At 39.4% G+C, this 26538-nt stretch overlaps 1 protein-coding gene across 1 annotated transcript in view; it reads left to right on the top strand.

Moving 5' to 3' along the window:
- The first annotated feature begins 11746 nt into the window (after positions 1-11746).
- Positions 11747-26538, top strand: part of SLC39A8 (solute carrier family 39 member 8) — a 78195-nt gene continuing 63403 nt past the window's right edge. The window contains exon 1 of the mRNA XM_039468375.2: positions 11747-11967. Within this exon, the coding sequence (XP_039324309.1) occupies positions 11749-11967 (219 nt within the window). The 5' untranslated portion in view covers positions 11747-11748. The remainder of the gene's footprint in view (positions 11968-26538) is intronic.

Below are 26538 nucleotides of genomic sequence, written 5' to 3'. Positions count from 1 at the left end.
TGATGAAGAACGAAACAGGTAATGACCTGAAAGACATAATTTTGCATTTTAATGATTAAAAACTTTGTCATAACAATGGTAAAAGCTTGCTTTGTATTAAATTTTTGTAGACTAAGTAGGAAGAAACAACTTGGAGAAGTACTTTATTCCTATTTTTGATACTCATACAAAATATTTTTGATGATTTTATTTTAGATTAAATATTTAGAGTTTATTTAGACGTTGAGTAATATTTTAGATTAAAACTAACTTAATTACTATTCCTGTGCAATATTTTAGATGAAAACTCTGCAAAGTGGTAACTGTCCAGAATTTATTAGGTCACTAATTATATCTTACTCATTTGGATTTTAAGGTTTTAGTCTAAATTTTCCCTTTACGTGTGGGAGGGTGCAGTTGCAGTTGGCAAGTTTTATGGAGCATAAAATTTCTGGCCTTGGGGAATTTCTTTTCTTGCTAAATATAGGGTTTGCTTATTTAGTTCTTGTTTTTACAGCAGTAGGATTAGCGTTCAAATATATAATAAGCCCTCAAAGTAGTTTGAAAATAAAAGTTTAAAAATTAGAGTTTGAACATGTGATTACACCTTTAATAATAAAACTAATTGGGACATGTCAAAGGAAAGAAGAACTTACTTCAGTCTATGAAACATATTGCCAGACTCGTACTGTTATAGAATATCTCTTCTACCCTCCTTATTTCTTCCTCTCTTTTCCCCTCAAATTCACAAATGATAAATAATAAAATATTGAAAGTAAATCCATATGAACTCCCTATTTTCCTGGAATTAACTCCATCACAGCCATTTATTCTTCTTTTAGATGACAGAAATCTAGGCAATTAGGCAAATGGGACTTTGGAACAAAACGAAGCACCTACTTTTTCCTGTTTGTTGTTAACCTTAAAAGACTCATGTGCTTTTGTCTAAGTAAAGTTTCGTACTTCTTTTAACATAAAAAAAAATTGTTTCAAGTCTAAATTTGTTCCAAAACTGCAGCGAAAAGTATATTTTTCATTTTTAGAAAGATAATAAGCATGTTTTGGTTCACTTGAATTAATGAGTGACTGTAGTGTTCATGGAAGACATACAAGCCCATATATTGGCCACAGCCTTTGAGAAATACGAGTCTACCAGAGAAGGCACCAAAAGGCCTTTCTAGAATTAGGGCCTGGAACATAAAAATCATCAGACCTTAGTAAATCTGTCATTTTCTCCATGGCAGCAGACTTTATGACTCAGAAATGTTTCTTCTATCTCAAACACAAATTGAACATTTCCTTTTGGTTTTTAGGATAGTAGGATATGTTATTTTTGAACTGTAAGTTTCCTGTGTATTCAAACCATTATCTTTTCCTGTAATATCTATCCTCAGTTTTAGTTTATTTTTGTGTAAATCATACTTTATTTTCAAATGCATTTATCTATTTTCAAATGCATTGAGGCTTTAATACAAGAATGGCTCATATGTAGATGTAAAACCACAGGTCCCAAATATTGGTTTGTCATTTGTGTGTGCCAAGAAATGTTTTTCTCTGCCTGAAGTGTACCAACCAAAAGTATCAGAACAGGAAATAAAACTGGAAAACATTAAAGGGTCTATGGTAAAATGACAAATTCCATTAAAAAAAAAAATCAGAGCCGTGTTTCCTGCAGTGGATTCCATGGAGCTGCAGAGAATTAATTTTCCACTGGAGGATGTGCTACTTAGTGTTTGATGTTACGTGTGTACAGATGAACAAGTAGTGTCACAATGCTCTAAATCACGCTCAAAATGACTTCTCAACCAGGTTAGGCCAGTTTGAAATTTTAAGTTTCCTTAAATACAGAGCTTATAAAATGCTTTAATTTATGTTATCTTAACTAATTCTTGTAATAACCTCATGAGATGCACAGAATTATTAAGGAGCTCAAACTGTGAAGACTACAAAACTCTTCACATTGTTTCAGTTAGAATCAGAACTCAAATCTTCATTATTATTTCATTGTTCTTTCCACAATACTGTGCTGCCAGGAGAGCTTGGGCTGGGATAGTTTATGCTCATTTGTTAGAGAACACAAAGGCCCTTCAAACAGGGCTTTATGATTTAACCATGAGCTACAGATGAGTCCCTAATAACTGTGAAAGTAAACACGTCATTTCACAAAGGTGTTCTGCAGCAAGAATGTGATGCAAATAAATATCTGGAAAGAACTGAAATTAATCAAGACAATTCCTGTATAGATTCAAGCTCCTAGTAGTGCATATGCTGAAGAGAGAACACTTTCTCTGCTTTTTAAATTTCCAGTAGTCTCACTTAAATTCTTAAGTTAAAGGTACTTTGCAAATTACATAAACCAGGGATATCACAAAAATAAAAAAATTAAAAAAGCAAATAGAGTTTGAGTCAGTTATCATTTTTTGCCCTTAATTTTTAGTATTTTAGCATGCATAAAGATACTGAGGTTAGGAGATTTGAAGGAAAAGAAGGCAAGGGAAGAAAGGGAAGAGAAGAGGCTGTGGATTCCTGATACTGAAAGGTTGAGAATCCAGAGGAGAAGAGTTCCTTGTCATAGTTTCATTTTATAAGTTTGTCTAAGGCTAGGCTTTGTACTAAGCTCTTACCTTGCAAACAAAATTTTTAATTGTTCTTACATGATTGGATTTCCCAGCAGCTCAATTGCAGTCAGGCTTTCGGACTCTGATCCTTAAGAGTTGGGAGAGTGGAGATATGGGAAGTGCTCTCATGGAGAATTATTCATGCCTTCTCTTCAGCTTACCCCATACCCCATCAACCACTTGCGGTTATTGAGAATTCAGAGTGAAAGGAGTTGGGTGCTTTTCAGGGCTTTGTAAAACACTTATTTTGAATAAATCTCTGTTTTTTGGTTAGCTTTCAGTGACAAAGAAGCATGCCAGCCACACAGCATGGGGTCTTCCTGCCTGCTGCTCCGGACTCTCTTCTCATGAGGCACAGGGAGAAAATGTACTGAGCTTTACTCTCTCTGTCTCCATTTAGAGGCTACTCAAACTTCTACTATCATCTACATTTTGTTAACTTTTTTGTTCCTTTAAGTAAAATATGCCTTTTGAAAAAATGTAAGGACTGGCCAGGCATGGTGGCTCACACCTGTAATCTCAACACTTTGGGAGGCTGAGGTGGGTGGATCACCTGAGGTCAGGAGTTTGAGACCAGCCTGACCAAAATGGTGAAACCCCATCTCTGCTAAAAATACGAAAATTAGCTGGGAATGGTGGCACATGCCGGTAGTCTCAGCTACTCAGGAGGCCGAGGCAGGAGGATCGCTTGAACTCGAGAGGCGGAGGTTGCAGTGAGCCGAAATCACGCCACTGCTCTCCAGCCCTGGTGACAGAGTGAAACACTGTCTCAAAAAAAAAAAAAAAAAAAAAAAAAAAGGAGGATATAAAGGAAAACAACACATTTTTTTCTACAAAGAAAGGTATTGTTCTTCCCCATTGAATCATCTGTCCTCAGACCTACTTTCTTAAAAGGAAAATATGGTAAACAACATAGTACATGTTCCTCAGACCTTTGTTAATTTACACACACACACACACACACACACATACAACTTTACATTGTGTTTTTTTTTTTTTTTTTTTTGAGACGGAGTTTCGCTCATGTTACCCAGGCCGGAGTACAATGGCACGATCTCGGCTCACCGCAACCTCTGCCTCCTGGGTTCAGGCAATTCTCCTGCCTCAGCCTCCTGAGTAGCTGGGATTACAGGCACGCACCACCATGCCCAGCTAATTTTTTGTATTTTTAGTAGAGACGGGGTTTCACCATGTTGACCAGGATGGTCTCAATCTCTTGACCTCGTGATCCACCCGCCTTGGCCTCCCAAAGTGCTGGGATTACAGGCTTGAGCCACCGCGTCCGGCAACTTTACATTGTTTTAAAACGTGTTCTGCCTCCTATTTTTTCATTAATTTATTCAGTATATTTCCATGTTAGTATGCGTACATTTTCCTAACATTCTAAGAACGATTAAAAAAATTATAGAATTATAAAGCACAGAAACCATGCTAAGATAATGCTGGGTGAGCTCAGCTAAAACAGCAGCGCAAAGGGTGGGGACACGGGTTCATTAGAAAAGAATTAAAGAAAAAGGATGAAGAAGAAGAGCTAGAACATAAGTTAGTATAATTTCCAGTTTCATTTACTCAATCACATTAAAGTCATAAGGGTGTTTGCTATCCTTGAAACACTGGCTGGTGTTTATTTTGCGATGGTAAAATATAAAAAGGCAAGTTTGGGCTTCTGTTACAGTCTAAATGTGTTACTTGGCCATACTGCTTAAGTCTCCTGAGCATTATTTTCCTTACCCACTAAATGACAAGATTAGACTTGGTGTAATTTATGGATCTTTCCATTTATTTTTATTTTTTATAAGACGGGGTTTCACCATGTTGGTCAGGCTGGTCTTGAAATCCCAACCTAAGGTGATTCGCCTGCCTTGGCCTCCAAAGTGCTTGGATTACAGGCGTGAGCCACCACGCCCAGCCTTGATCTTTCCATGTCTGATTAGTGTTTTAATTTCCCAGAAAAAACCTTAAGAATGTTGTAAGGTATAAAGTAGTCCTTGCTCTGAGATATTCTTGGTTGTTCTTGTCCATTTCCCTTTGGCCCTTTGCTAGGCCTATTACATGGGTCGTGTTACCCTTCTATTCCAGCATATATTAACACCTGCATTCTGCTTTGCAGTTGATAAAGGGATTTCACACACTTTATCACATCTGATTTTCACAATTATTCAGAGAGGTAAATTAAGCAGGTATTGTTTTAATCCCCATTTTAGAGATTAGAAATTAAGAGAGGCCATGCAGAAATCTGATTCCTACCTGTACTGTCTCTGGTATGGATGGCTGAATAGACATAGATGTTCCAGACAGAATCATCATCTTGCTCTTATTTGAGCATTTTAGGTGTAGCTTATTTGTAATAATGAGGAATAAATATTGATGCGGATAATATAGGATGAAGGAATTTTAAATCCACTGAAGAGATTTTGTTGTTGTTGCCTCAGATGATCATAAGGAATCTTTGGGGACATCATCAGACAAAGACTTGGAATTTTGAGACTTTTTCTTATTCTGCCAGATCCTGCCTTTCTGTTCCAGACTCTCCAATTCCAAGAAACCTCTTGCAGTTCTCTTTATTCTCTCAGGCCTCTCAGGGCATTTTACTTTGCATTTTCTCATCTTGGAATGTTCTTCCATTTTTTTTTTTTTTTTTTTTTTTGTCTTTCTGTCGAACTTCTACTTATCCTTAAAGCTCAGGGTTTACCCGCTTTGTAAGCTACTTGCTCGCTATCATCTGCAGACACTGGCGCTCCTGTCTCTCTCCGCTAAAACATTTGGAGTCTTCATTACGGCAACCGCCTCTCACTTCCCTCCAGTCTGTAACTACAAGCTACTTAAGAGTAAAATAAGGAGTATCTTTTCATTCTTGTATTCCCAGACACAATGGACTATGACGCAAATGCTAAAAATATGTATTAGCGAGTAAATTACTTTTATTGAAAATTATCATTCTTGCAAAATTTTTGATTTAATTTAAATGTAACTTGTTTCAGGAACATTCTTCTTTTCTCATTAGTATTCATTGTTTTATTTTTAAAATTCTGAAGCACTTACAGAAAAGTGGCCAGCACAGAAAAATACTTTTTTTTTTCCCTTCAGATTCATTTCAGAGTAAGTTGCTAATCTCATGTTATCCTGGAATAATTTAACATGCATTTTCCATATTCTTTGGCCATTCCCTTGCTTTCAGGCACAAGGTGATATTCCAGGTTCATCCTGTTCTCTGCCTGCCTGCTTCTGGAATCAGCCCTTTTGCTAAGGGGCTCTGGTTTCATTTGGTAGAGAATAGTAATATTTAGAAGACAAGCTGAGTGCCCTAGTTATGTATGCTCTTTGCTATTAGTGTCATTGTTCTCAGACCCTGTCAGTGGACAGAGCTGGGAATTACAACTATATATATATATGTTTCTACACTGGAAACCATGAATTTATACTGATCTCTTCAATTCCACCCTAAGACCAGAGGGTTCATTCTAGTTTTCTTTCCATATTTGCAATTTTCTCTTGTCCCTTCTGTGATGAGAAAACTGGCTATAATGATCTGATATTTGCTTATTAAATGAATCCCCTTATGTATAATGAATGTTATTTCTGCTGCCAACCTCTTCCCCACTATTCCTTCCTTATCCACTCCGGTTTCTGACACACCCATGCCAGGCTGCCATTCTCACTGCACAGACTCTTGATAGCTCATGCTACTGCTTTTCAGCGTCACCTTCCTCCACTCTGTTATGATATTCTGTTATGACCACCATCAGGCCTGGCTGCCCTCATCACCTTCTCAGGCTTTGACTCTCCACACTGGCTGTCTCCTTCTCTCTTCCCTAGATCTATGGATGCTTCCTAGCTGTGCTCAGTCTCTGACATCCAACACCTGGCCACTACTTTGGTGGACACCCGCCTCTTTCAGCTTGGTCTCTGACAGATTATGCCGGGAAGGATGCTCTGCTGATCATACTTGGGTCTGATAGTCAGTGCTTGGGCACATGCATACACCCTTACCCCATTAGTGATGCATCTCTGATTTCCCATGTCCCTTCCCAAATCGGGACACCTTCAGGACCTTATTTGGGCTCTTACTGTCCATGCTACATTCCCTCCTACTTAGATGCCCTTCTTTTCTTGTTCAAGCTTGAACACCCTTCTTTGGGCCTCTATGGCTCCCCTCCACACAGACAATATTGTGCTATCCTTTAACAAACAACTTCTAGACTGGAAGGTAAGGAAGAGAAGGAAAGAAGAAGAAGAGAAAGGGTTGGGCCATCTTTTATATTTTCTTATTAGTCCTTCTACAGGGAAATGCATGCATGAAAATGTTTGGAAGAGGCAAATTTGCTCCATATTTGCAATAGTAACAAAAGATCTGAACTGAGAAAAATTTGAAACCATTAGAGAAAGTTAGATTTGAAGTTAACTGTCTTTTCACTTGAGGAAGCAAAGTCTTATTTCTTTTTTAGGTGTTTCATGTTTTGTTCTGACAAGTGACTTCCAAATTCGAAACTTAGAAATAAAAAGGCTAGAATGGAGACTTGAAATTCTTCCATCCCAATTATCTTGCTTTATGGATGAGGGAGTTCATTCCAGTGAGGTCAAATGATTTTCCCAGGTTTCCCAAGTGCCTGAGACACCGAGAAACATTACATTTTTCAACATGCTGGCCAGTATTCTTGGCATGCTACTCTCATTACTGTTTAAAAGTATTTGGCCTTTAAGGCAAATTTCTAAAAAATATATATTTTATACATTATACCTTATATTTTTAATTGGAAGTATTTTTCTTTTGTAATAATATTGCTTATAGAATGCCATATTTTGGGCCTTAAAATTTATCTGGCTGGGTGCAGTGGCACAGGCCTGTAATCCCAGCTATTGAGGAGCTGAGGTGGGCGGATCACTCGAGCCCAAGAGTTCTGGGATGTAGTGGGCTGTGCCAGTCATTAAGTTTGGCATCAATATGATGGCCTTCAGGCATGGGGTGGTAGTGAATGTGGACCATGAGGTTTCCTGAGCGGGTGTGAACTGGCTCAGGTCTGAATGGAGTAAGTCAAAACTGTGGTGGTCAGTAGTTGGACTGTGCCTGTGAATAGCCACTGCATCCCAGCTTGAGCAACATAGTGAGACCCTGCCTCTTAAAATAAATAAATAAATAAATAAATAAATAAATAAATAAATAAATGAAACATTATCTGGTCATGAGTTGATTTGAAATGCTTGGGACCAGAAGTGTTTCAAACTTTGATTATTTAAGACTTCTGAATACCTGTATGTATATAATAAAATATTTTGGGGATGGGACCCAAGTCTAAACACAAATTATGTTTCATATCCCTCCTATAAACATAGGCTGAAGGTAATTTTATATATTTCCAATAATTTTGTGCACCTGTCAAATGACGTCAGGTATAGAATTTTCCACTTGTGGTATCATTTCAGCACTCAAAACGTTTCATATTTCCCACTATTTTGGATTTGGAATTTTTGAATTAGAGATGCTTAATCTGTAGTTCTTTGGTGATTATAGTTTATTAGAGTGGACAGTCTAGAAGTTAACCGTACCTATTTGGTAGTTAGTAACTTGAAATTTTCTGAATACTTTACCTTAATTGTGTTATATAAATTGGGCTTAGTAAAGCTGGCATGCAGGTTGATCATTTATTTTACTGTTTCTTGTTTTGTGGAATTGTTGGGCTGGCAAAATGTATGGTCATAGTCATGAATACAATTACATATTCTAAAAATCCACAACATAAGATTTGTATTTGTATTTTTATTATTTTCTTTTTTGAGACAGAGCCTCGCTGTGTCACCCAGGCTAGAGTGCAGTGTTGTGATCTCGGCTCACTGCAACCTCTGCCTCCTAGGTTCAAGTGATTTTCAGGCCTCAGCCTCCAGAGTAGCAGGGATTACAGGCACGCACCATTATGCCTGGGTAATTTTTGTACTTTTAGTAGACACAGGGTTTCTCCATGTTGGCCAAGCTGGTCTTGACCTTCTGATCTCAAGTCATCTGCCCACCTAGGTCTCTGAAAGTGTTGAGATCACAGGCACGAGCCACAGTGCGCAGCCAAAATTTTTATTTTAAAAAACATTTTATATTTGTTAAAATCCAACATTTTATGAACAAATTTAGTTTTAGAAAAGCTGGAAATAAACAACTTGCTGGGTACAGATTAACCATTTAGAACACTCATTAATTTCCAAAAATCATTTTGCATCACGGAGGTCCAAAGGAAAAACAGGCGACAAACTATATTTTAAAATCCAATAAAAGACTTGAAGAGTCCCACTAGCTGAGTTATTTAAGAGCACAACTGTGATACTAACTTACTTCTGGCCCTTAGGTGAAATATTATATTTGATCTTTTTGTATCAACATAATTCTGTAATTTATTATTAACAAATGTGCAGATTTTATAATTTGAAAGAACACAATATCAAGATCATTTAGTTCATCTCCCTTCAGGTGTGAATCCTCCTACCACATTCTGTAGGTGGTTACCCAAGATCTGTTGATTTGAATCACTTTTGATCATGGGGAAATCACTATCTCTCAAGGCAGTCGTGCCGTATAATTGTGCGGAAACCTTCCTCTTGGTGACTTTGCCCATGACTGCTGCCTTCTGTCCTCTGGAGTCAGATGTAACACAGTTAAACCTTCTTCCTTATGACAATCCTTCAGCTTTGTCTGCCTAGGTCCTTATCCCCCAGGAATGTTCTCTCCCTGTCTCCTTCTTCTGAAGTTATGCAATTAGGTTTCTCTTTTTCTTTCCTGATCTTCTCCTCCTTGTCTAGACTTAATGTTTCTTTAAAATGTGCTATTTTAGGAGGCTGTGCATTCTCCTGATGAAAGGCAAGAACAGCAACTTGAATTCTTTTTATTGTCCTTAGCCACGTGAATGCAAAATATCTGAGACAGGTCTCTGTCAATTTAAAAAGTTTATTTTGCCAATATTAAGGACAGACCCCTGACACAGCCTCTGGAAGTCCTGAGACATGTGTCCAAGGTGGTCAGGGGTACAATTTGCTTTTACATATTTTAGGGAAACATGTGACATGAATCAATATGTGTAAGATGTACATTGGTTCAGTCCAGTAAGGTAGGACAACTGGAAGTGGAAGCTTCCAGGTTAGAAATATAATAGATGGCCAGGCACAATAGCTCGTACCTATAATCCCAGCACTTTGGGAGGCTGAGGCAGGAGGATCATAAAGTCAGGAGTTCGAGACCAGTCTGGCCAACATGATGAAACTCTTTGTCTCTACTAAAAATACAAAATTAGCTGGGCGTGGTAGGCACCTGTAATCCCAGCTACTCGGGAGGTTGAGGCAGGAGAATTGTTTGAACCCAGGAGGCAGAGGTTGCAGTGGGCCCAGATTGTGCCATTTCACTCCAACCTGGAAGACAGGCCAAGATTCTATCACAAAAAAAAAAAAAAAAAAAGAAAGAAATATAATAGATAAAAAACGAAATGTTGCATTCTTTTGAGCCCAAGATCAGCCTTTCACTGATACATAATTTAATCTGGCCCAGTGAATCTTCATTTTTACATCAACAATGGAGAAGAGAAAGCAATCGGACATGTATTTGTCTCAGGTGAGCCTCAGAGGGTTGACCTTGAATAGAATGGGAGGCAGGTTTGCCCTACGCAGGCCCCGGCTTGATTTTTCCCTTTAGCTTGGTGATTTTGGAGTCTCAAGATTTACTTTCCTTTCACAGCCATCTAACAGTGAAGCATGGTTTCACTTTATACCTGAACAACTATATCCACCAGACACAACCTTTGCCTCAAACACCACATTCACTTTACACAAACCTGTTGACATCACACCTAAGTCAGCTTTTCTTGAGCCTCCATCTGAACAAACAAACATTCCTCTGATCTGCGGATATCCCGCCAGGAAGGGCCGGCTTGGGCAGTGCTGGCTCAGCTAGCCCACCACCGCTACCGTTGGATTTCCTCTTTCTTCTCTGGTTTTAAGAAGTGAGACAAAAAAGCAATTCCTGTTAATCGTGTAGACAATACAAGGGTGTCCAGGCTCCATTTCAGGAAGCTGGTTTCATCAAGGTCACAAAAAGGTGCATGCGCCCCGAGACCAGAGAGGAGTTAGGGATCCCGATATGGTGGTGGCATCAGGTCACCCTCAGGGGTGAGGGTGGGGAAGAGGGCACGGCTGATGCTGGGAATGAGCAGCGCAGGCGGAGGGAAGGTCGGCGGTCCTGCGCCCCGGCGTGGACGCGCGCGGGAGTGCAGGCTGGGGAAACGGGTCACCACGTGCTACGGGGGCGGGGACACGGCCCTCCGCCCCTTATCTGTAAAGGGCGCCGGAGCTGACCGCGGAGTTTCACTGCGGACCTGTCAGAGATAAAGGCATTGTGGGGGCGGGAGAGAGAAAGAGAGAGATCCAGAGACCGAGTCTCACGTTTGACACGCAGAGAGAAAGACGCAGAGACAAACAGAAACAAACAGATAGGAGAGGTGAGAGGCCAGCGAGTCCTTCCGATTAACTTGCCAAGCCCAGAGGAGAGATCCGGGGAGAGGGAGGGTCCCGTTTAGACGCGCAAACCCTAGGACTCCGGAAGAGCCCTTTAATGCAGCTCCTTGGCGGACTGCACGTCTCACCTCTTCCCAGTTTGCGGCGGAGAGAAGAAAGCAGAGACAGGAAGAGGAGGTGGAGTTCTACAGTTAGTGCGGTTTTAGTTTCTCCTAGAAGTGGCGTGGTTTGGGGCTTTATGTTCGGGAGGAGCATATGTACGCAAATCCTGGGGCGTTTGCAAACCCGGCTCTGGGGCGGCTGACCCCATGCCCGGCCGGGCGTTTCAGGGCTACTGCCACGCAGCATTTCTGGAGCCGGCCGGCCGGTGCCCTGGTGGCCTTTATCTCTGTCCCCCTTTGTCCTCTTTATCTCAGGCTCTCCAGGAGGCCAGGGGGGCCCACTCCGCCTATCGCTCCCCGCGGCTACGCTGCCACTTCAATGCCCCGCAGGTCGCGAGCTGCTGTTCTCTCGAAGGCGTCGGAGAACCAGGGGCGCCCCGCGCCACCCCTGACTCGGAGCAGCGCCGAGCACTGACGCTCGCGCCCTTGGGCACGGACTCCAGTGCGCCCGCGCGCGTCCCTCTCCGCGGCAGCCGGTCGCGGGCCCTCAAGGGGAAGCCCAGGCCAGAATGGCCCCGGGCCGGGCGGTGGCCGGGCTCCTGCTGCTGGCGGCCGCCGGCCTCGGCGGAGTGGCGGAGGGGCCGGGACTCGCCTTCAGCGAGGATGTGCTGAGCGTGTTCGGCGCGAATCGGAGCGTGTCGGCGGCGCAGCTACAGAACCTGCTGGAGCAGATGGGAGCCGCCTCCCGCGTGGGCGCCCCGGAGCCTGGCCAGCTGCACTTCAACCAGGTAAGGCCGCCAGGCCCGGGTGGCCCTCTGTACTGTGGGTGTCCTTAGACTTCACTTTGCATATGAGCCGTTTTTATTTGGAAAAAGTGCAGGAGAAAGATTCTTGTTATATTTCTCAAGTAGAGGGCGGTAACTCGTGACGCTTTTCACTCGACGAGGCTAAAGGGTTAAAAGGTGAGTGGTGTTCAGGGATTTGGCAGCCAGAAACCTCAGTTTTACGCCTGATGAACTGAGAGATCAAACTCTGGTGGTTATAAGATTTTATAGAAAAGTTTATGAAGTAGTGGAAGGTGTGACGCCACCTTAAGAGATGCTTTTTAGATAGGAATGAGTTACTTAAATCTTCCCAGAAAGATAACAGCTCACACACTTCGTACAAGGTTAGCTGGGAAGATTATCACATGCTACCCTGGTTAACAGTTGCCTGGTGGTTAACCAGTGCCATCTGAAAAGGAGATGTAATGTAGTTCTGGCTCCTGTGTACCTTACACGAGGCATTCGAGGCTGAAACTGGGGAGGCCTGGAGACCAAGATTCTAATTTGGTCATCCAGATGATGATAGACTAGGCTTATATTGTTAGTTCCTTGTCATATGTCAGGTCAAGTGTTTGATTCTAGTATTTATCCAAAATGATTAGAAAATATTTTCAGTACATAGTAAGGCATTTGGTAATACCTGGGGTTTAAGAACGGCTTTGAACTACCTAGAAGCAAGTAAAGATCATGCCTGTTGGTAAGCATAAAATCAAATTATTCGTAATTATTTCCATAATAAATATTTTATGATTGGGTAGTTCTTAAAATTGTGAGGAGACAAAGTGTACTTTCTGCATCCCTCCAAAACTGCTCTCTCTCTTTTAAAAACTCAGTTAACTCAGTGCTTTAATTTTTTTCCTTCTACTCCTGTTCCACTGACAACTGATATTGGAGAGCAGGATACAGTATTTTCCATATTGTTTGTCATTTTTGGACAACGTTGGTTTGTTACAAGAAGTTTTGGGGGCCCAAAATGTTTGGGAAATGCTGCATACTATACTCTGCTCTTGGAAATTTCCTAATGAATATGACTTTAGAATAGAGTTAAGGAAACTGTAATCAAATACATTTCATGTTAATAACCTTATAGGTAGATTGATATTCTTTTTGTTAGAAATAGCTTATCTCAATTAAAGTATATGGTTCTTAAGAAAAAGTAGAGCTTTCTGATGCCATGGGATATCAGAGATGGTCTCTCTTTGACCTAGAAGGGTTTTCTGGCCTTCATATGCACGTTCTTTAGTAAATTGGTCTATAGTTCCAGGTCTGGCCATGGTATTATATCTGGGGTAATGTCTACGAAATTATATGTTTAAGAAAATAAAGTGTTTGCTGGCTAGTTGCATTCTCTTCTTATCAAATAGGGGAAACTGCTGAGCTGACTCCAGTATTTCCAGGTAAGTATGGTCTTGTGCTTGGAAAGCAGCTTAGAGGGTTGACTTGAAGCTGCATATCTGTAGCCCACACATTGTTTTGACTTGGCAGGATCTCCTTATCTGGCAGTGTCTGGAGGTGTTGATGAATTTTAAAGTGGCTAAATGCCTCCTACACCACCTTCGCAAAGACATTAGAAAACATTCCTAAATTATTTAGGAAAATCAGTTAAGTGTATCAGTAATATGATTCTCTGTTTATCAGCAGGTAGGATGTCTCAATAGGTAAAATTATACGTATCTTGACACCTTATTTCTTATTCTTACGTTTGCATATTTAACTGCCCTATTATGGTCTCTGCAGGCATCAAAAAGGAACAGGAAGAAGCCTATAATTACCTTGCAAATAAAAGGAAGATTTACTACTTAATCAGCATAATAGGCATCTTTCTGATGTTCTCTCCCTTTCTTTTGTTTATATATATATTTTTTTATTGTTTTGAGAGTTTTGCTCTTGTTGCCCAGCCTGGAGTGCAATGGGGCAATCTTGGCTCACCGCAACCTCCACCTCCTGTGTTCAAGCGATTCTCTTGTCTCAGCCTCTAGAGTAGCTGGGATTACAGGGGTGCACCACCGCGCCTGGCTAATTTTGTGTTTTTAGTAGAGACAGAGTTTCTCCATGTTGGTCAGCCTGGTCTTGAACTCCTGACCTCAGGTGATCCACCCGCCTTGGCCTCCCAAAGTGCTGGGATTACAGATGTGAGCCACTGCACCCAGCCTGATGTTCTAAAAAGTCTGAATGAAAACAATAATCATTGGTTAAATGATGACAAATGAAATGCCAATCCAAAAGAATCTATTGATTTGCTGGTAATTGATGGACTTGAGTATTCATGTATGTTCCAGTGTGAAACCATCCAATCTGGAGTAAAATATTGGGGTCATTAATGTTTATATACCCTAAGAAATACAACTTCAGTTTCCTCACAGGGTAGAATAAACAATGCATATGCCTATTGTGAGACACTTGGGTTTTTGACTTTGAAAAAGGCTAAGAGACTAAAATTTGTTTACAGGGTCCAGGAATTTATTGAATCTTCTACAAGATCTAGTTTTTAAATAACACTGGTCTTTTGGTTGAGGGCTGTGATATTTATTAGGTCAGCTTTTCTCAGGTAATAGACTAATCAACTCTGGAGATTTGTTAGACAATTTTGGAAGGTTTTCTAAATATTTTTCTTCTGCATCCTTAAGTACTGTTAAATTAACTTGTTGCTTTGGGATATTGAAGAGACCTGAGTTCAAATTGTAGACAGTAGACCAATTGAACCAATGGTTTTGCATCTTGTAGGGACTGACAGTACAAAGTTAGGTAGAAGCAGTGACCCAAACAATGAAAAGAAGGGAGTCCTTTTAGCCAGATGGGTCTCTGGGGTCCTCATTTCTGGATAAAGGTCTGATATATTGAGGGAAGTTCCTAGAATACACAGGGAAGCCCCACATACCTGGATATCCCTGGTTATTAATGTAGGACATTTAATAATGGCCTCAGTGCTGACTTTTGTTTGTTCAGAAGTTCCTTTCTCATTCTTCAAATATTTTCCTCATTTCCTCTTTTCAAACCCTGTATTTTTAAGTTCTTATGTGTAGATAGTGATTAAACAGCCTGTTAAAAAGGAAGATCCTATTTTCTAAATTATCATGCCGAGCTGCTGGAAATGCCTCCATTCAGAGAGTCTCCCAAGGAGGGTCATTGAGGGTGCTGGAATGTGGGAGTGGGTATGGCAGGTTGAAGCAGGGAGGGCCTTTATTTCATGCTGTCCCTCAACCTGACACTTCTGCTTCTCTCTCCTACCTCTTTCTTCTTTTGATACATATTTTTTGATATGTATCTTGCAGCCTATCTCCTGCATTGCATGTAGTTTTTTTCTTCTTACATTTCTACTCTTACCTGGTTGCCAGATTCCGTTTTTAACCTTTTTCAATTCATATTCAGTCTTCCCAAAGCAACACTCTTTCTTTCAAAAAGCCTCCATGAACTGTCTCTTAGCTGGCAAACTAAATGTTGAGGCCAACATTTAAGGCCTGGTCTCCCTGTGTCAAGCTACCTCTCCAGATCTAGCACCTACTAAACTGAACTATTCACTGTTCTATGGGTTCCATATGCTTTTGCTCAACGATTTCTTAGCTGATTATCTTTCTTGGACCCTTCCTGCCTTTGACTGGAATGTTCTTCTCCTTGAATTGCCCTTTGAAAATCTACTTTCTTAAGCCCAGTTAAACTTCACCATAAAACCTTTCTGGGGTATCACAGCCAGCAATGATTTACTGATTTCTCTATTTTCTGGATTCCTGAAATATTTTTTACAGTCCTGATGTCACTTAACTATTCATGTGTTCAACAGACATTTTGAATGACTGCTGCACTCTAATTAGAGTGGTTATTTTAAAATACAAATCTGATCATATCACTCATCCTGTTAAAACAATTCAATGCTTTTTAGATAAACTTCAAACACTTATAGTGGCTTTAAAGTCCTTTTATGATTTGATCCCTGTATGTTTCTTAAGCCTTATCCTTTGCCACAGTTCCAATTTTAATGGACTATTTATAATGCCTGGTTCTCTAGAAACACTTGATTATGCTCTGGTATCAGTTTAGACAGTACTTCTTCTGAGAAGCCTTTCTTGATCTTTTCAAGAGTAAAGCAGAAGTTCCTTCAATGCAATCTTGTATTTCTTGGCACCTGTGCAATTATGACATATTATATATTGCAATTATGTTATACCATGTAAATTATTTTATATGTATTACAGTTTTCTGCTTATGTGGCTATAACCCCTGATGCCTCCCTCTGCCCTCCAAAAGATTTTTTAACAAGTTGAAGGGCATGGTCTGACTACTTTCTAGGGAGTAGTGTAGTACCTGGTTTATAATATATATTCATTAGATTTTTTTAAAATAAATAGGTGAAGATTATTTAAGATGAGTATGATAATTTGAGCTCTTACATGACTTTACAGTCTATTGGAAGAGATACGACATATGCACAAATAACTATAATGCACAATACAGTGATATGTCTGATTAAGGAACTAACACGTTTATGCCCGAGGTTGCGGTTTTTTGAATTTTTGCAATCAGACCTTGGCAATGATCTTGAGCAGTAGGATGTAAATAACTCCCACATTCTTAGCATTCCAATAATGGAACACTAGGAATAAATGTGTTTAAAAACTAAAGTAAGATAAGACCTGTTTTTTTTCTGAAAATTAATCTACATGGAAGTGTGGAATGTATTGGAGTGGGTCAAAGGGGGAATCTAAGGTGCCATCTGCAGTGGATTGCGTGAGATGTAAAGGTCACTTGAATCTGGAGAAAATCAGAAAGTAATACAAAGTCTCTGCTTCCAGAGCCTTCTAGAAGAGCAGGCATGGCTGAAGAGTATGCAGAAGGCCCCAAAGATAAGCCTTTTCTATTTCAACCTTTACCTGTAATGGTTACTTATTTAGGTATTGTTAGATTTCTTCCTTCATTATCTTCCGGCCCTGTGATGAAAGAGAGAGAAAGGAAAGAATAACTCTGGACTTATATCAATGGATGGCCTTTCTGGGATGTCACAGCCAGCAATGATTTACTGATTTCTGGTGGTATGTAGCCAGGATAGTGGTATGTAGCAAACAGGAGTGTATGTATGTGTGTGGATACTGAAAACATGTTGTTTGCATTGCCTGTTGTAATCTACTGCACTTTTTCCTGGGGTGGGGGTAATGATGGGTTAGATGAGGGTGTTTCTGGGAAGCACTGACTGTGAACAGAAGAGATAAAGAACACTTGTTCTTTTTTTTCCCTTTATGTGCTGGGAAATGGTGGGGGTAAACCTTCTAGGAATGCCTTCTAACCTGCTTGTTCAGGTGAGAAACTGGAAGGGCAGGACAGAGGATGAGGTTACCTGGGTCTCTTGTCAAGAGTCCTCCAAGACAATGGCCCCATTCTGATCTATTAGGTCACTCTCACATAAGTCGATTGTGTACATTTCAAGGCTTTGGGGAAATGAGGGACATTCGTAATTCATTTGACTGTGATGTCAAGAGCTTGGTTTGCCTTGATGCCAGGTGTGATTTGGATCCATTAGGAAAATGCTTTTCATTTCTTTCATATCTAACTCCCAAAATCACATCTTTACCCACTATCCTAGGAGTCATATGAACCCTTTTATATGTAATATAATAATTATAGCTAGAATTTATTAATCTTTTACCAAGTGGCATGACTCTCTTATCCAATTTATTTGTATTATCACATTTCATACTCATACCAATCCTGTGATAAAGGTCCCATTATTATCTTCATTTTATGCATAAGACAAATGTGGCACAGAGAGGTTAAGTCACTGGACCAACGTCATGAAGTTAGTCGTAGAACCTGAGGCAATCTTACAAACTGTGCTATAGTGCATTTTTTGAATTACAATCTAGAAAACTATACTTTCTCTAGCTAGAGCAACAGTGACCTCAGATTTTGAACCACGGACAGAAGTTACTAGTCATCAACTGCTTATCTGGCTACATTGCTAATGACTAATGTGACATTAGTCACATCAAGGAAGCTGCAGAGGGTACAATGATGATGACTTATCTAGCTCCTCAGAGACTTTATAATTAAGAAAAAAGATGGAAACTTGTGAAAAGTGAATATGCAAGGCAAAGCTGCAGTAAAGTAATCACCAAAGCAGATGTTGTAAAACATATCACAAGGCCATATATGATTGTTACCTGGATGCTAGAAAGGATTTGCTAGTAGTTTAGAAAGGTGAGGGATTTTTATGGGGTGGGGGGTTGGAAAAGTTACAACTCATTCAATTTTGCTTATCAGGTTTGGTTTTTTTTTTTTAATTAATTAATTTATCTTTTATTTTTTTATTGTATTTTAGGTTTTGGGGTACATGTGATGAACATGCAAGATTGTTGCATAGGTACACACATGGCAGTGTGCTTTGCTGCCTTCCGTCCCCTCACCTGTATCTGTCATTTCTCCCCATGCTATCTCTTCCCACCTCCCCACCCCCCGCCCCTCCCCCATTTCCCCCCAACGGACCCCAGTGTGTAGTGCTCCCCTCCCTGTGTCCATGTGTTCTCATTCATTGTGGAAGACAGTGTGGCGATTCCTCAAGGACCTAAAAATAGAAATCTCATTTGACCCAGCAATCCCATTACTGGGTATATATCCAAAGGATTATAAATCATTCTACTACAAGGACACGTGCACACGAATGTTCATTGCAGCACTGTTTACAATAGCAAAGACCTGGGACCAACCCAAATGCCCAACGATGATAGACTGGATAGGGAAAATGTGGTACATATACACCAAGGTTTGGTTTTTTAAAGAAATTATTGATGGAACTTTTGCTTGTTCCAAATATGATAAATTTTCATGTGAATTACGTGAATTCTTTTTTTAGAGCATGAAATTTTCTTTCATTCTTTCATATATAATAAATTTTTTAAGGGACTATATTTTAAGCAACAATAGTACTTTCTCCTATGGATAGACTTCAGGTATGTCTAGTGTGAAACCTTTCCGTCCATTTCTCACTTTTATGCTAGAAGTTTTCTGCCAATGAATCCACTGTCTCTTTTGGCAGTTTAGAATGGGAATCTTCCTTTATGATGCCTCTGAAGCAAGTGCATTCTGAACTGCAGAACACTGGAGAATGTGGTTTGTGTGTAGGTATTGCGGAATGAGTTGAAGCAAGGAGGGAATAGCAGGTAAACTGAGTACTTCAACAGAATCACTGCCTCTTAACTATAGGTAAGACAGTGCTGCTAGGAGGCAGTTTGAGCTTTCTCATACAGTTAATCAGGTGAACGCTCCTTTATTGGGATAGATCTTTGTTTCTCTCCAGGGGTGTTTTCTAGGGGTGTTCTCTCATTTGGGTGGGAGAGTTGCAGCTGTTATGCTTTCCATGGTTTATTCTTATCTTGGGAGATATTGAGGGTTAGTGACTTAGTTTTCTGCTTCCTAATCGTAAAATCCCATTACTTTTCAACCATAACTGTTATTTAAAGGTGTTTTCTTTAATATACTTTTGATTCTTTTTAAGACAAAAATGAATTTCTTTTGGTGGTAAGTAGGGGATGGGGGAGAAAAATAGAAATATAAATAGAAATGGAAAATAAGGCCCCAAGCTGAGAAGGATTAATGTTCCTCGGGAAAAGAAAAGCAACCCCTCATGAATGTGTTTTAATGTGGCTGGCAATGGGTTTGCAAGTTACTTGTATTCCAACTGGTGTTTGCTCAAGGGATGTACACATTACTAAGTGCAAACAGCTAGTATTAGGGTCATTTAGAATGCAATTTATTTTAGAAAAAGAATGTTACTAAATTCTAGACTATCTAAAAAACTATGTAGTTTTCAGAATTCTTCCATTTTCAACTCTATCTAATAGTAGATTCCTGTTTGTAGTCGAAACTAATTAATTTATTCTCAAACTATTTCCAGTTGTGTTTCATTAGTCAAAAGGGTTAGTCTTGAGAGTTATTTTATAAAAAAATGAAACTTTCACTGAATTACCTTTGTGTTGATAGGATTTGGGAGCATAGAAACCTTAAGAGTGGAGCCTTGTTTAATTTGGCTTCTATCTCTTTCTAAAGATACTCTGTCGTTTTCTTGGCCTGAAGTTTAAGTAGAATAAAAATAAAAATCTGTGAGTGTAGATTAAAGGTGAACCTGAAATGTAGCATTATGCCTTCTAAGGCCAAATAAAACCCTTGACTTTTTTTAAAAAATAACAAATTGAATAGCTAGAGAAAAAAAATCAAGTGAGCATTGATAATACTTCCAAGTCTTTAGTTCTGTGAACCTAATTAAAAATAATCCATAATTGTAACCAATTTATTTGGTGAGCTTCTTAGACCTCTAACTATCTTAGAGAATACAACACAGTGGTTTACAATTTGGCTTCTGGAGTCAGGAAAGCCTGGGCTGAAATTCTAATTCTCTTGCTTACCACCTGAAAAATCACAGGCAAGTAACCTAACCTCTTTTTGTAATCCTTAGTTTTCACATCTGTGAATTGAAAAAAAAAAGAATCTTACTCAGAGGATTTTTTTTTTGGACTAGAAAATAAGAACAATATTAACATTTACTGAACATTTAATATATTTTGGACACATATATTTAGTATGTTACATATGCCAGCTCAATAAAGATATGAGACTTTTTTTCTTACCTATATTGCTTCCAATAATACAAAGACAATTTATGTAAAATACTTAGCATTGTGTCTGGCTCAAATTATGTGCTCAAAACATAGTTATTATCATCATAATACTACGTTACTTGATACAGCTACATTATCCTTAACAAAATTGTCTTTCATTGAAGATCTGAACACCCAAGGGTCTGTCAACTTAAAGAAGAAAGCACAGCTATAAAAAGAGCAAGAATTAATGAAATAAAAAGACCAGTGAGACATAAGTCCAGTGACTTTGATTTCAGTCTTGGTTTCCATGGTGACTTATCTTGAGAAAAGCTTTTGCTGTTTACCTCCACTTCCCTTTCACCAAACACTGGTAGTAAATTCTTGACAATGTAAATCTTAGGTGTAGAGACTAATAAAATAATTTGAGTACTTCAATATGCATTGAAATTATTACCTCCCCTACAGAGGACTTCTGATGCTTTATTTAGGAGTAGGCTCTGTTTTACTATATTTGCCCCCAAATTGGCATCACCACTGAAATGTGAATGTTTGGGAAACCATCTTACACTTCCAGAAATGGATAGAATTGTGGTTTTAAATTGAGATCTACTTCTAACTCTGTATGAACCTCTATATGGATTTTGCAAGCCAAAGAATCCAGGACCCTCTGTGTTTAGCTAAACCTGGTGGGATAGAAAGCAGGTAAGAGAATGAGAACCATTTCAGTCTAACTGGGAGGAGGGAAGGATGTAGCTCTTCAGGGGCAAGGAAACAGCCCAAATTTCAGGTGAAAAGTGAACAGTAAAATTAGTAGGCTGATTCTGAATTTGGCAAAAGATCTTGCTTTATATAAATATTTGCGATATGTTCTATAAAACACACTTATGTTAAGAGATCCATGCTATGATGGTACCAGGTAATTGAGTTTGAATATGAAATCACGATGCTCTACAGTTTTCTTCAGGAGCAGAGTTCCCAGAACACAAGTCTATTATTTGTTTACTTCACCTATACATATTGGCATGAACAACTAGACGCTGGCTCTGTCTCTAGTCTTGGGATGAACACTGTTTAAGTAAATGTTTTGGGCAGGGCCTTTACCGTGGCAGAGAAAACAGGTCCTGTCCCACTAAGAATATTTGCTAACAATTATAAATGACTTCCGTGTTCCAGGCATCCTGTTCAGTTCTTCCTTATACGCCATTCTGTTAATCATTCTGATCCAATGGGGTAAATACTCTTGTTATTCCCTTGAACAAACTCAACCTTACATAGGTTAAATAACTCACTTTAAATCAGTAGAAATTTGGACTCATAGTGGTAGAGAAAATATTCCATTCTAGAGTGAGTGGATCCTACAACCGATGCATTTTCCACTGTTGCCTCTCATGCTGAAGCATATCATCCCACAGAGGGACTTATTTTCCAAAAAGCCAGTGCCTCTTGTGTCATCCAAGTGCCTAGATGTCAAGGTGGAATGGATGCCATTTTTTTGAAGCCACTGGGAACCATACAATCATTTATTTGAAGCAGGAAGATATTCTCTGCTGTTGTTTCCCTCTTGTTTTAGTGAAAAAAGGAAAAAAAAATCTTTTCTTTCCCTTGTTAAAGTTGTACTTGGAATAATCAGGGCTGGCTCTAAAACTCGTTATTACTTCCTCTGAAAACTAGTTTTCAACCTTGCAAAGTTATTTCATGACAATTGACATTTGATACTCAAAATAATATTATGAGACAATTAGGACATATCATTTCTCCCAGAAACTGAGATATGAATAAGTCATTTGGTAAAATTTAGACGAAGTGCCCAGATTTGTCGAGGAGACCAGCGATTCCAGTTTTGAGTCCTCAGTTCTTTTTCCTTGGGCTAATTTTAATCAGATGCAGTATTAGCAAAGCCACTGTGCTCTGACTCCCGTGAATATTCCGTGATCTTTGTGCTTTGTTTTCTGTGTATAACTGAACCACAGAAAGGTACGAATGTGTGTTCCATTTTCTCACCCCTCATTCACTCCTCAAACCATCAGTCCTGGCTTTTTTCTGTCCCCACCACTTGCTTGAAATTATTCTATACCAAGTCATGTGGAACCTCCTTACTGTTAGCTACGGTGGGTTCTTCTCAGGCCTCACCGCTTGATAATTTTGTTGGTGTTGATTACGTCCTACTTGAAACACATCCTTTCCTTGTTTGCCCCTGTTGGTGCCATGTTTTTCATACTTCTCTTGCTGCTGCTTTTTAGTTTCCTTTGCTCATTCTTTGAATATTAGTGCTCCTCAGGTTTCCATCTCAAGCCTCTTTTCTGTTGATTTCACACACCCTTTCCGTATGTCTTCAATGACTCATATGTCTGTGGTTATCTATCTGTAGATGTTTTCTACATGAGTTGGCTCCCTTCAGATTTCTTGAGATTTGGCCTTGCGCACCCAACTGACGATTGATGTCTAACTCTTTTCTTTTCCCCAATTCAGTAGGTCTAAACCTGTCTCAGACAAAACTCATCAACTCCATCTCTAACTCCATCTCTTTCTCCATCAAAAGCTTTTGATATTCCTGTTTTGCCCATCTTAGTGGTGGGTATCGGCATCTACTCACTGAACTAAACCGAGAAACTGGATATTAATATTGACCCCTCCCTTTTTCTTTCCCCTTCCCATATTAAATGCACATAAATCTTGTCATAATAACTTCTAAATATCTTTTACTTAATCTTTTGAAGCTCCCAAATCCTCTTTTCTGTAATGGAGAAAATTGTACCTACCTTATGGGATCGTAGTGGAAATGAAATCAGATAATATATCTGGTTGCTCTGTCCTGTGCCTGGCAGGCTGTAAGTATTTAATACACATCCACTCTGTTACTGCTGCTGCCCTCTGCATCCAGTCCTGCCTCACATCTCTCTTTCCTCTGCATTTCTGCCAGGCTTGATTTTTTTTTTTTAATTATACTTTAAGTTGTGAGATACATGTGCAGAATGTGCAGGTTTGTTACATAGATGCCATGGTGGTTTGCTGCACCCATCAACCCATCGTCTACATTAGGTGTTTCTCCTAATGCTACCCCTCACCTCATGACAGGCCCTGGTGTGTGATGTTCCCCTCCCTGTGTCCATGTGTTCTCATTGTTCAGCTCCCACTTATGAGTGGTGTTATATGGTGTTCTGTTTTCTGTTCCTGTGTTAGTTTGCTGACAATTATGGTTTCTAGCTTCTTTCATAACCCTGCAGAGGATATGAACTCATCCTATTTAATAGCTGCATAGTATTCCATGGTGTATATGTGCCACATTTTCTTTATCTAGTCTATCATTGATGGGCATTTGGGTTGTTTCTAAGTCTTTGTTATTGTGTACTGTACTACAATAAACATACATTTGCATGTGCCTTTATAGTAGGATGATTTATAATCCTTTGGGTATATATTCAGTAATGGGATTGCTGAGTCAAATGATATTTCTGGTTCTGGATCCTTGAGAAATTACCACACTGTTTTCCTCAAGGATTAAACTGATTTATACCTCCACCAACAGTGTAAAAGTGTTCCTATTTCTCCACATTCTCTCCAGCATCTATTGTTTACTTTTTACTGATCGCCATTCTGACTGGCGTGAGATAGTATCTCATTGTGGTTTTGATTTGCATTTCTCTGATGACCAGTGATGATGAGCTTTTTTTCGTATGTTTGTTGGCTACATAAATGTCTTTTGAGAAGTGTTAGTTCATGTCCTTTGCTCACTTTTTGATTGGGTTGTTTGTTTTTCTTGTAAATTTGTTCAACTTCTTTGTAGATTCTGGATATTAGCATTTTGTCAATAGATTGCAACAATTCTTTCCCATTCTGTAGGTTGCCTGTTCACTGTGATGATAGTTTCTTTTGCTGTGCAGAAGCTCTTTAGTTTAATTAAATTCTATTTGTCAATTTTGGCTTTTGTTGCAAATGCTTTTGGTGTTTTAGTCATGAAGTCTTTGCCCATGCCTACATCCTGAAAGGTTTTGACTGGGTTTTCTTCTAGATCTTTTATGGTTTTAGGTCTTACATTTAAGTCTTTAATCCATCTTGAGTTAATTTTTGTGTAAGGTGTAAGAAAGGGCTTCAGTTTCCGTTTTCTGCATAGGGCTAGCCAGTTTTCCCAATATTTATTAAATAGGGAATGCTTTCCCTATTGCTGGTTTTTGTCAGGTTTGTCGAAGATCAGATGGTTGTAGATGTGTGGTGTTATTTTTGAGGCCTCTGTTCTGTTCTTTTGGTCTATATATATGTTTTGGTACCAATATCATGGTGTTTTGTTTATTGTAGACTTGTAGTATAGTTCGAAGACAGGTAGTGTGATGCCTCCAGCTTTGTTCTTTTTGCTTAGGATTGTCTTGGCTATAAGGGCTCTTTTTTGGTTCTATATGAAATTAAGAGTAGTCTTTTCTATCTGTGAAGAAAGTCAATGGTAGCTTGAGGGGATATCATTGAATCTATAAATTACTTTGGACAATATGGCCATTTGCATGACATTGATTCTTTCTCTCCATAAGCATGGAATGTTTTTCTGTTTCTTTGTGTCCTCTCTTAGTTCCTTCAGCAGTGGTTTGTAGTGCTCCTTGAAGAGGTCCTTTACATCCCTTGTAAGTATATTTCTAGGTATTTTATTCTCTTTGTAGCAATTGTGAATGAGAGTTCATGCATTATTTGGCTGTCTGTGTATTATTGGTGTATAGGAATGCTTTTGATTTTTGCACATTGATTTTGTATCTTGAGACTTTGCTGAAACTGCTTGTCAGCTTAAGAAGATTTTGGGCTGAGACAATGTGGTTTTCTAAATATACTGGCACATTGATTATCACCTGTGGGGGTCTGTCCTGCAAATCCTGACTCTGTGATGGATGAATAAAATACTCTCTAGCCATGTGCAGAAAGCAGAAACAGGACCCCTTCCTGACACCTTACACCAAAATTAACTCCAGATGGATTAAAGACGTAAACATCAGACCCAACACCATAAAAACCCTAGAAGAAAATCTAGGCAAAACCATTCAGGACATAGGCGTAGGCAAGGACTTCATGACCAAAACGCCAAAAGCAATGGCAACAAAAGCCAAAATAGACAAAATGGGACCTAATCAAACTCCACAGCTTCTGCACAGCAAAAGAAACAGTCAGTAGAGTGAATCGGCAACCAACAGAATGGGAAAAAATTTTTGCAGTCTACCCATCTGACAAGGGGCTGATATCCAGAATTTACAAAGAACTAAAACAGATCTACAAGAAAAAAACAAACAAGCCCATTCAAAAATGGGCGAAGGATATGAACAGATACTTTACAAAAGAAGACATACAGGAGGCCAACAAACATATGAAAAAATGCTCATCATCACTGGTCATTAGAGAAATGCAAATCAAAACCACATTGAGATACCATCTCACACCAGTTAGAATGGTGATCATTAAAAAATCTGGAAACAACAGATGCTGGCGAGGATGTGGAGAAATAGGAACACTTTTACACTGTTGGTGGGAATGTAAATTAATTCAACCATTGTGGAAGACAGTGTGGCGATTCCTCAACAACCTAAAAATAGAAATCCCATTTGACCCAGCGATCCCATTACTGGGTATATATCCAAAGGATTATAAATCATTCTACTACAAGGACACGTGCACACGAATGTTCATTGCAGCACTGTTTACAATAGCAAAGACCTGGAACCAACCCAAATGCCCCATGATGATAGACTGGATAGGGAAAATGTGGTACATATACACCACAGAATATTACGCAGCCATCAAAAACGATGAGTTCATGTCCTTTGCAGGGACATGGATGAACCTGGAAACCATCATTCTCAGCAAACTGACACAAGAGCAGAAAATCAAACACCGCATGTTCTCACTCATAGGTGGGTGTTGAACAATGAGAACACATGGACACAGGGAGGGGAGCACTACACACTGGGGTCCGTTGGGGGGA

Source organism: Saimiri boliviensis, chromosome 3 (genome assembly GCF_048565385.1).
Source record: "Saimiri boliviensis isolate mSaiBol1 chromosome 3, mSaiBol1.pri, whole genome shotgun sequence".
Lineage (NCBI taxonomy): Eukaryota > Metazoa > Chordata > Mammalia > Primates > Cebidae > Saimiri > Saimiri boliviensis.
The sequence above is the reverse complement of the archived record's forward strand: the minus strand, read 5'-3'. Positions and strand labels throughout refer to the sequence as shown.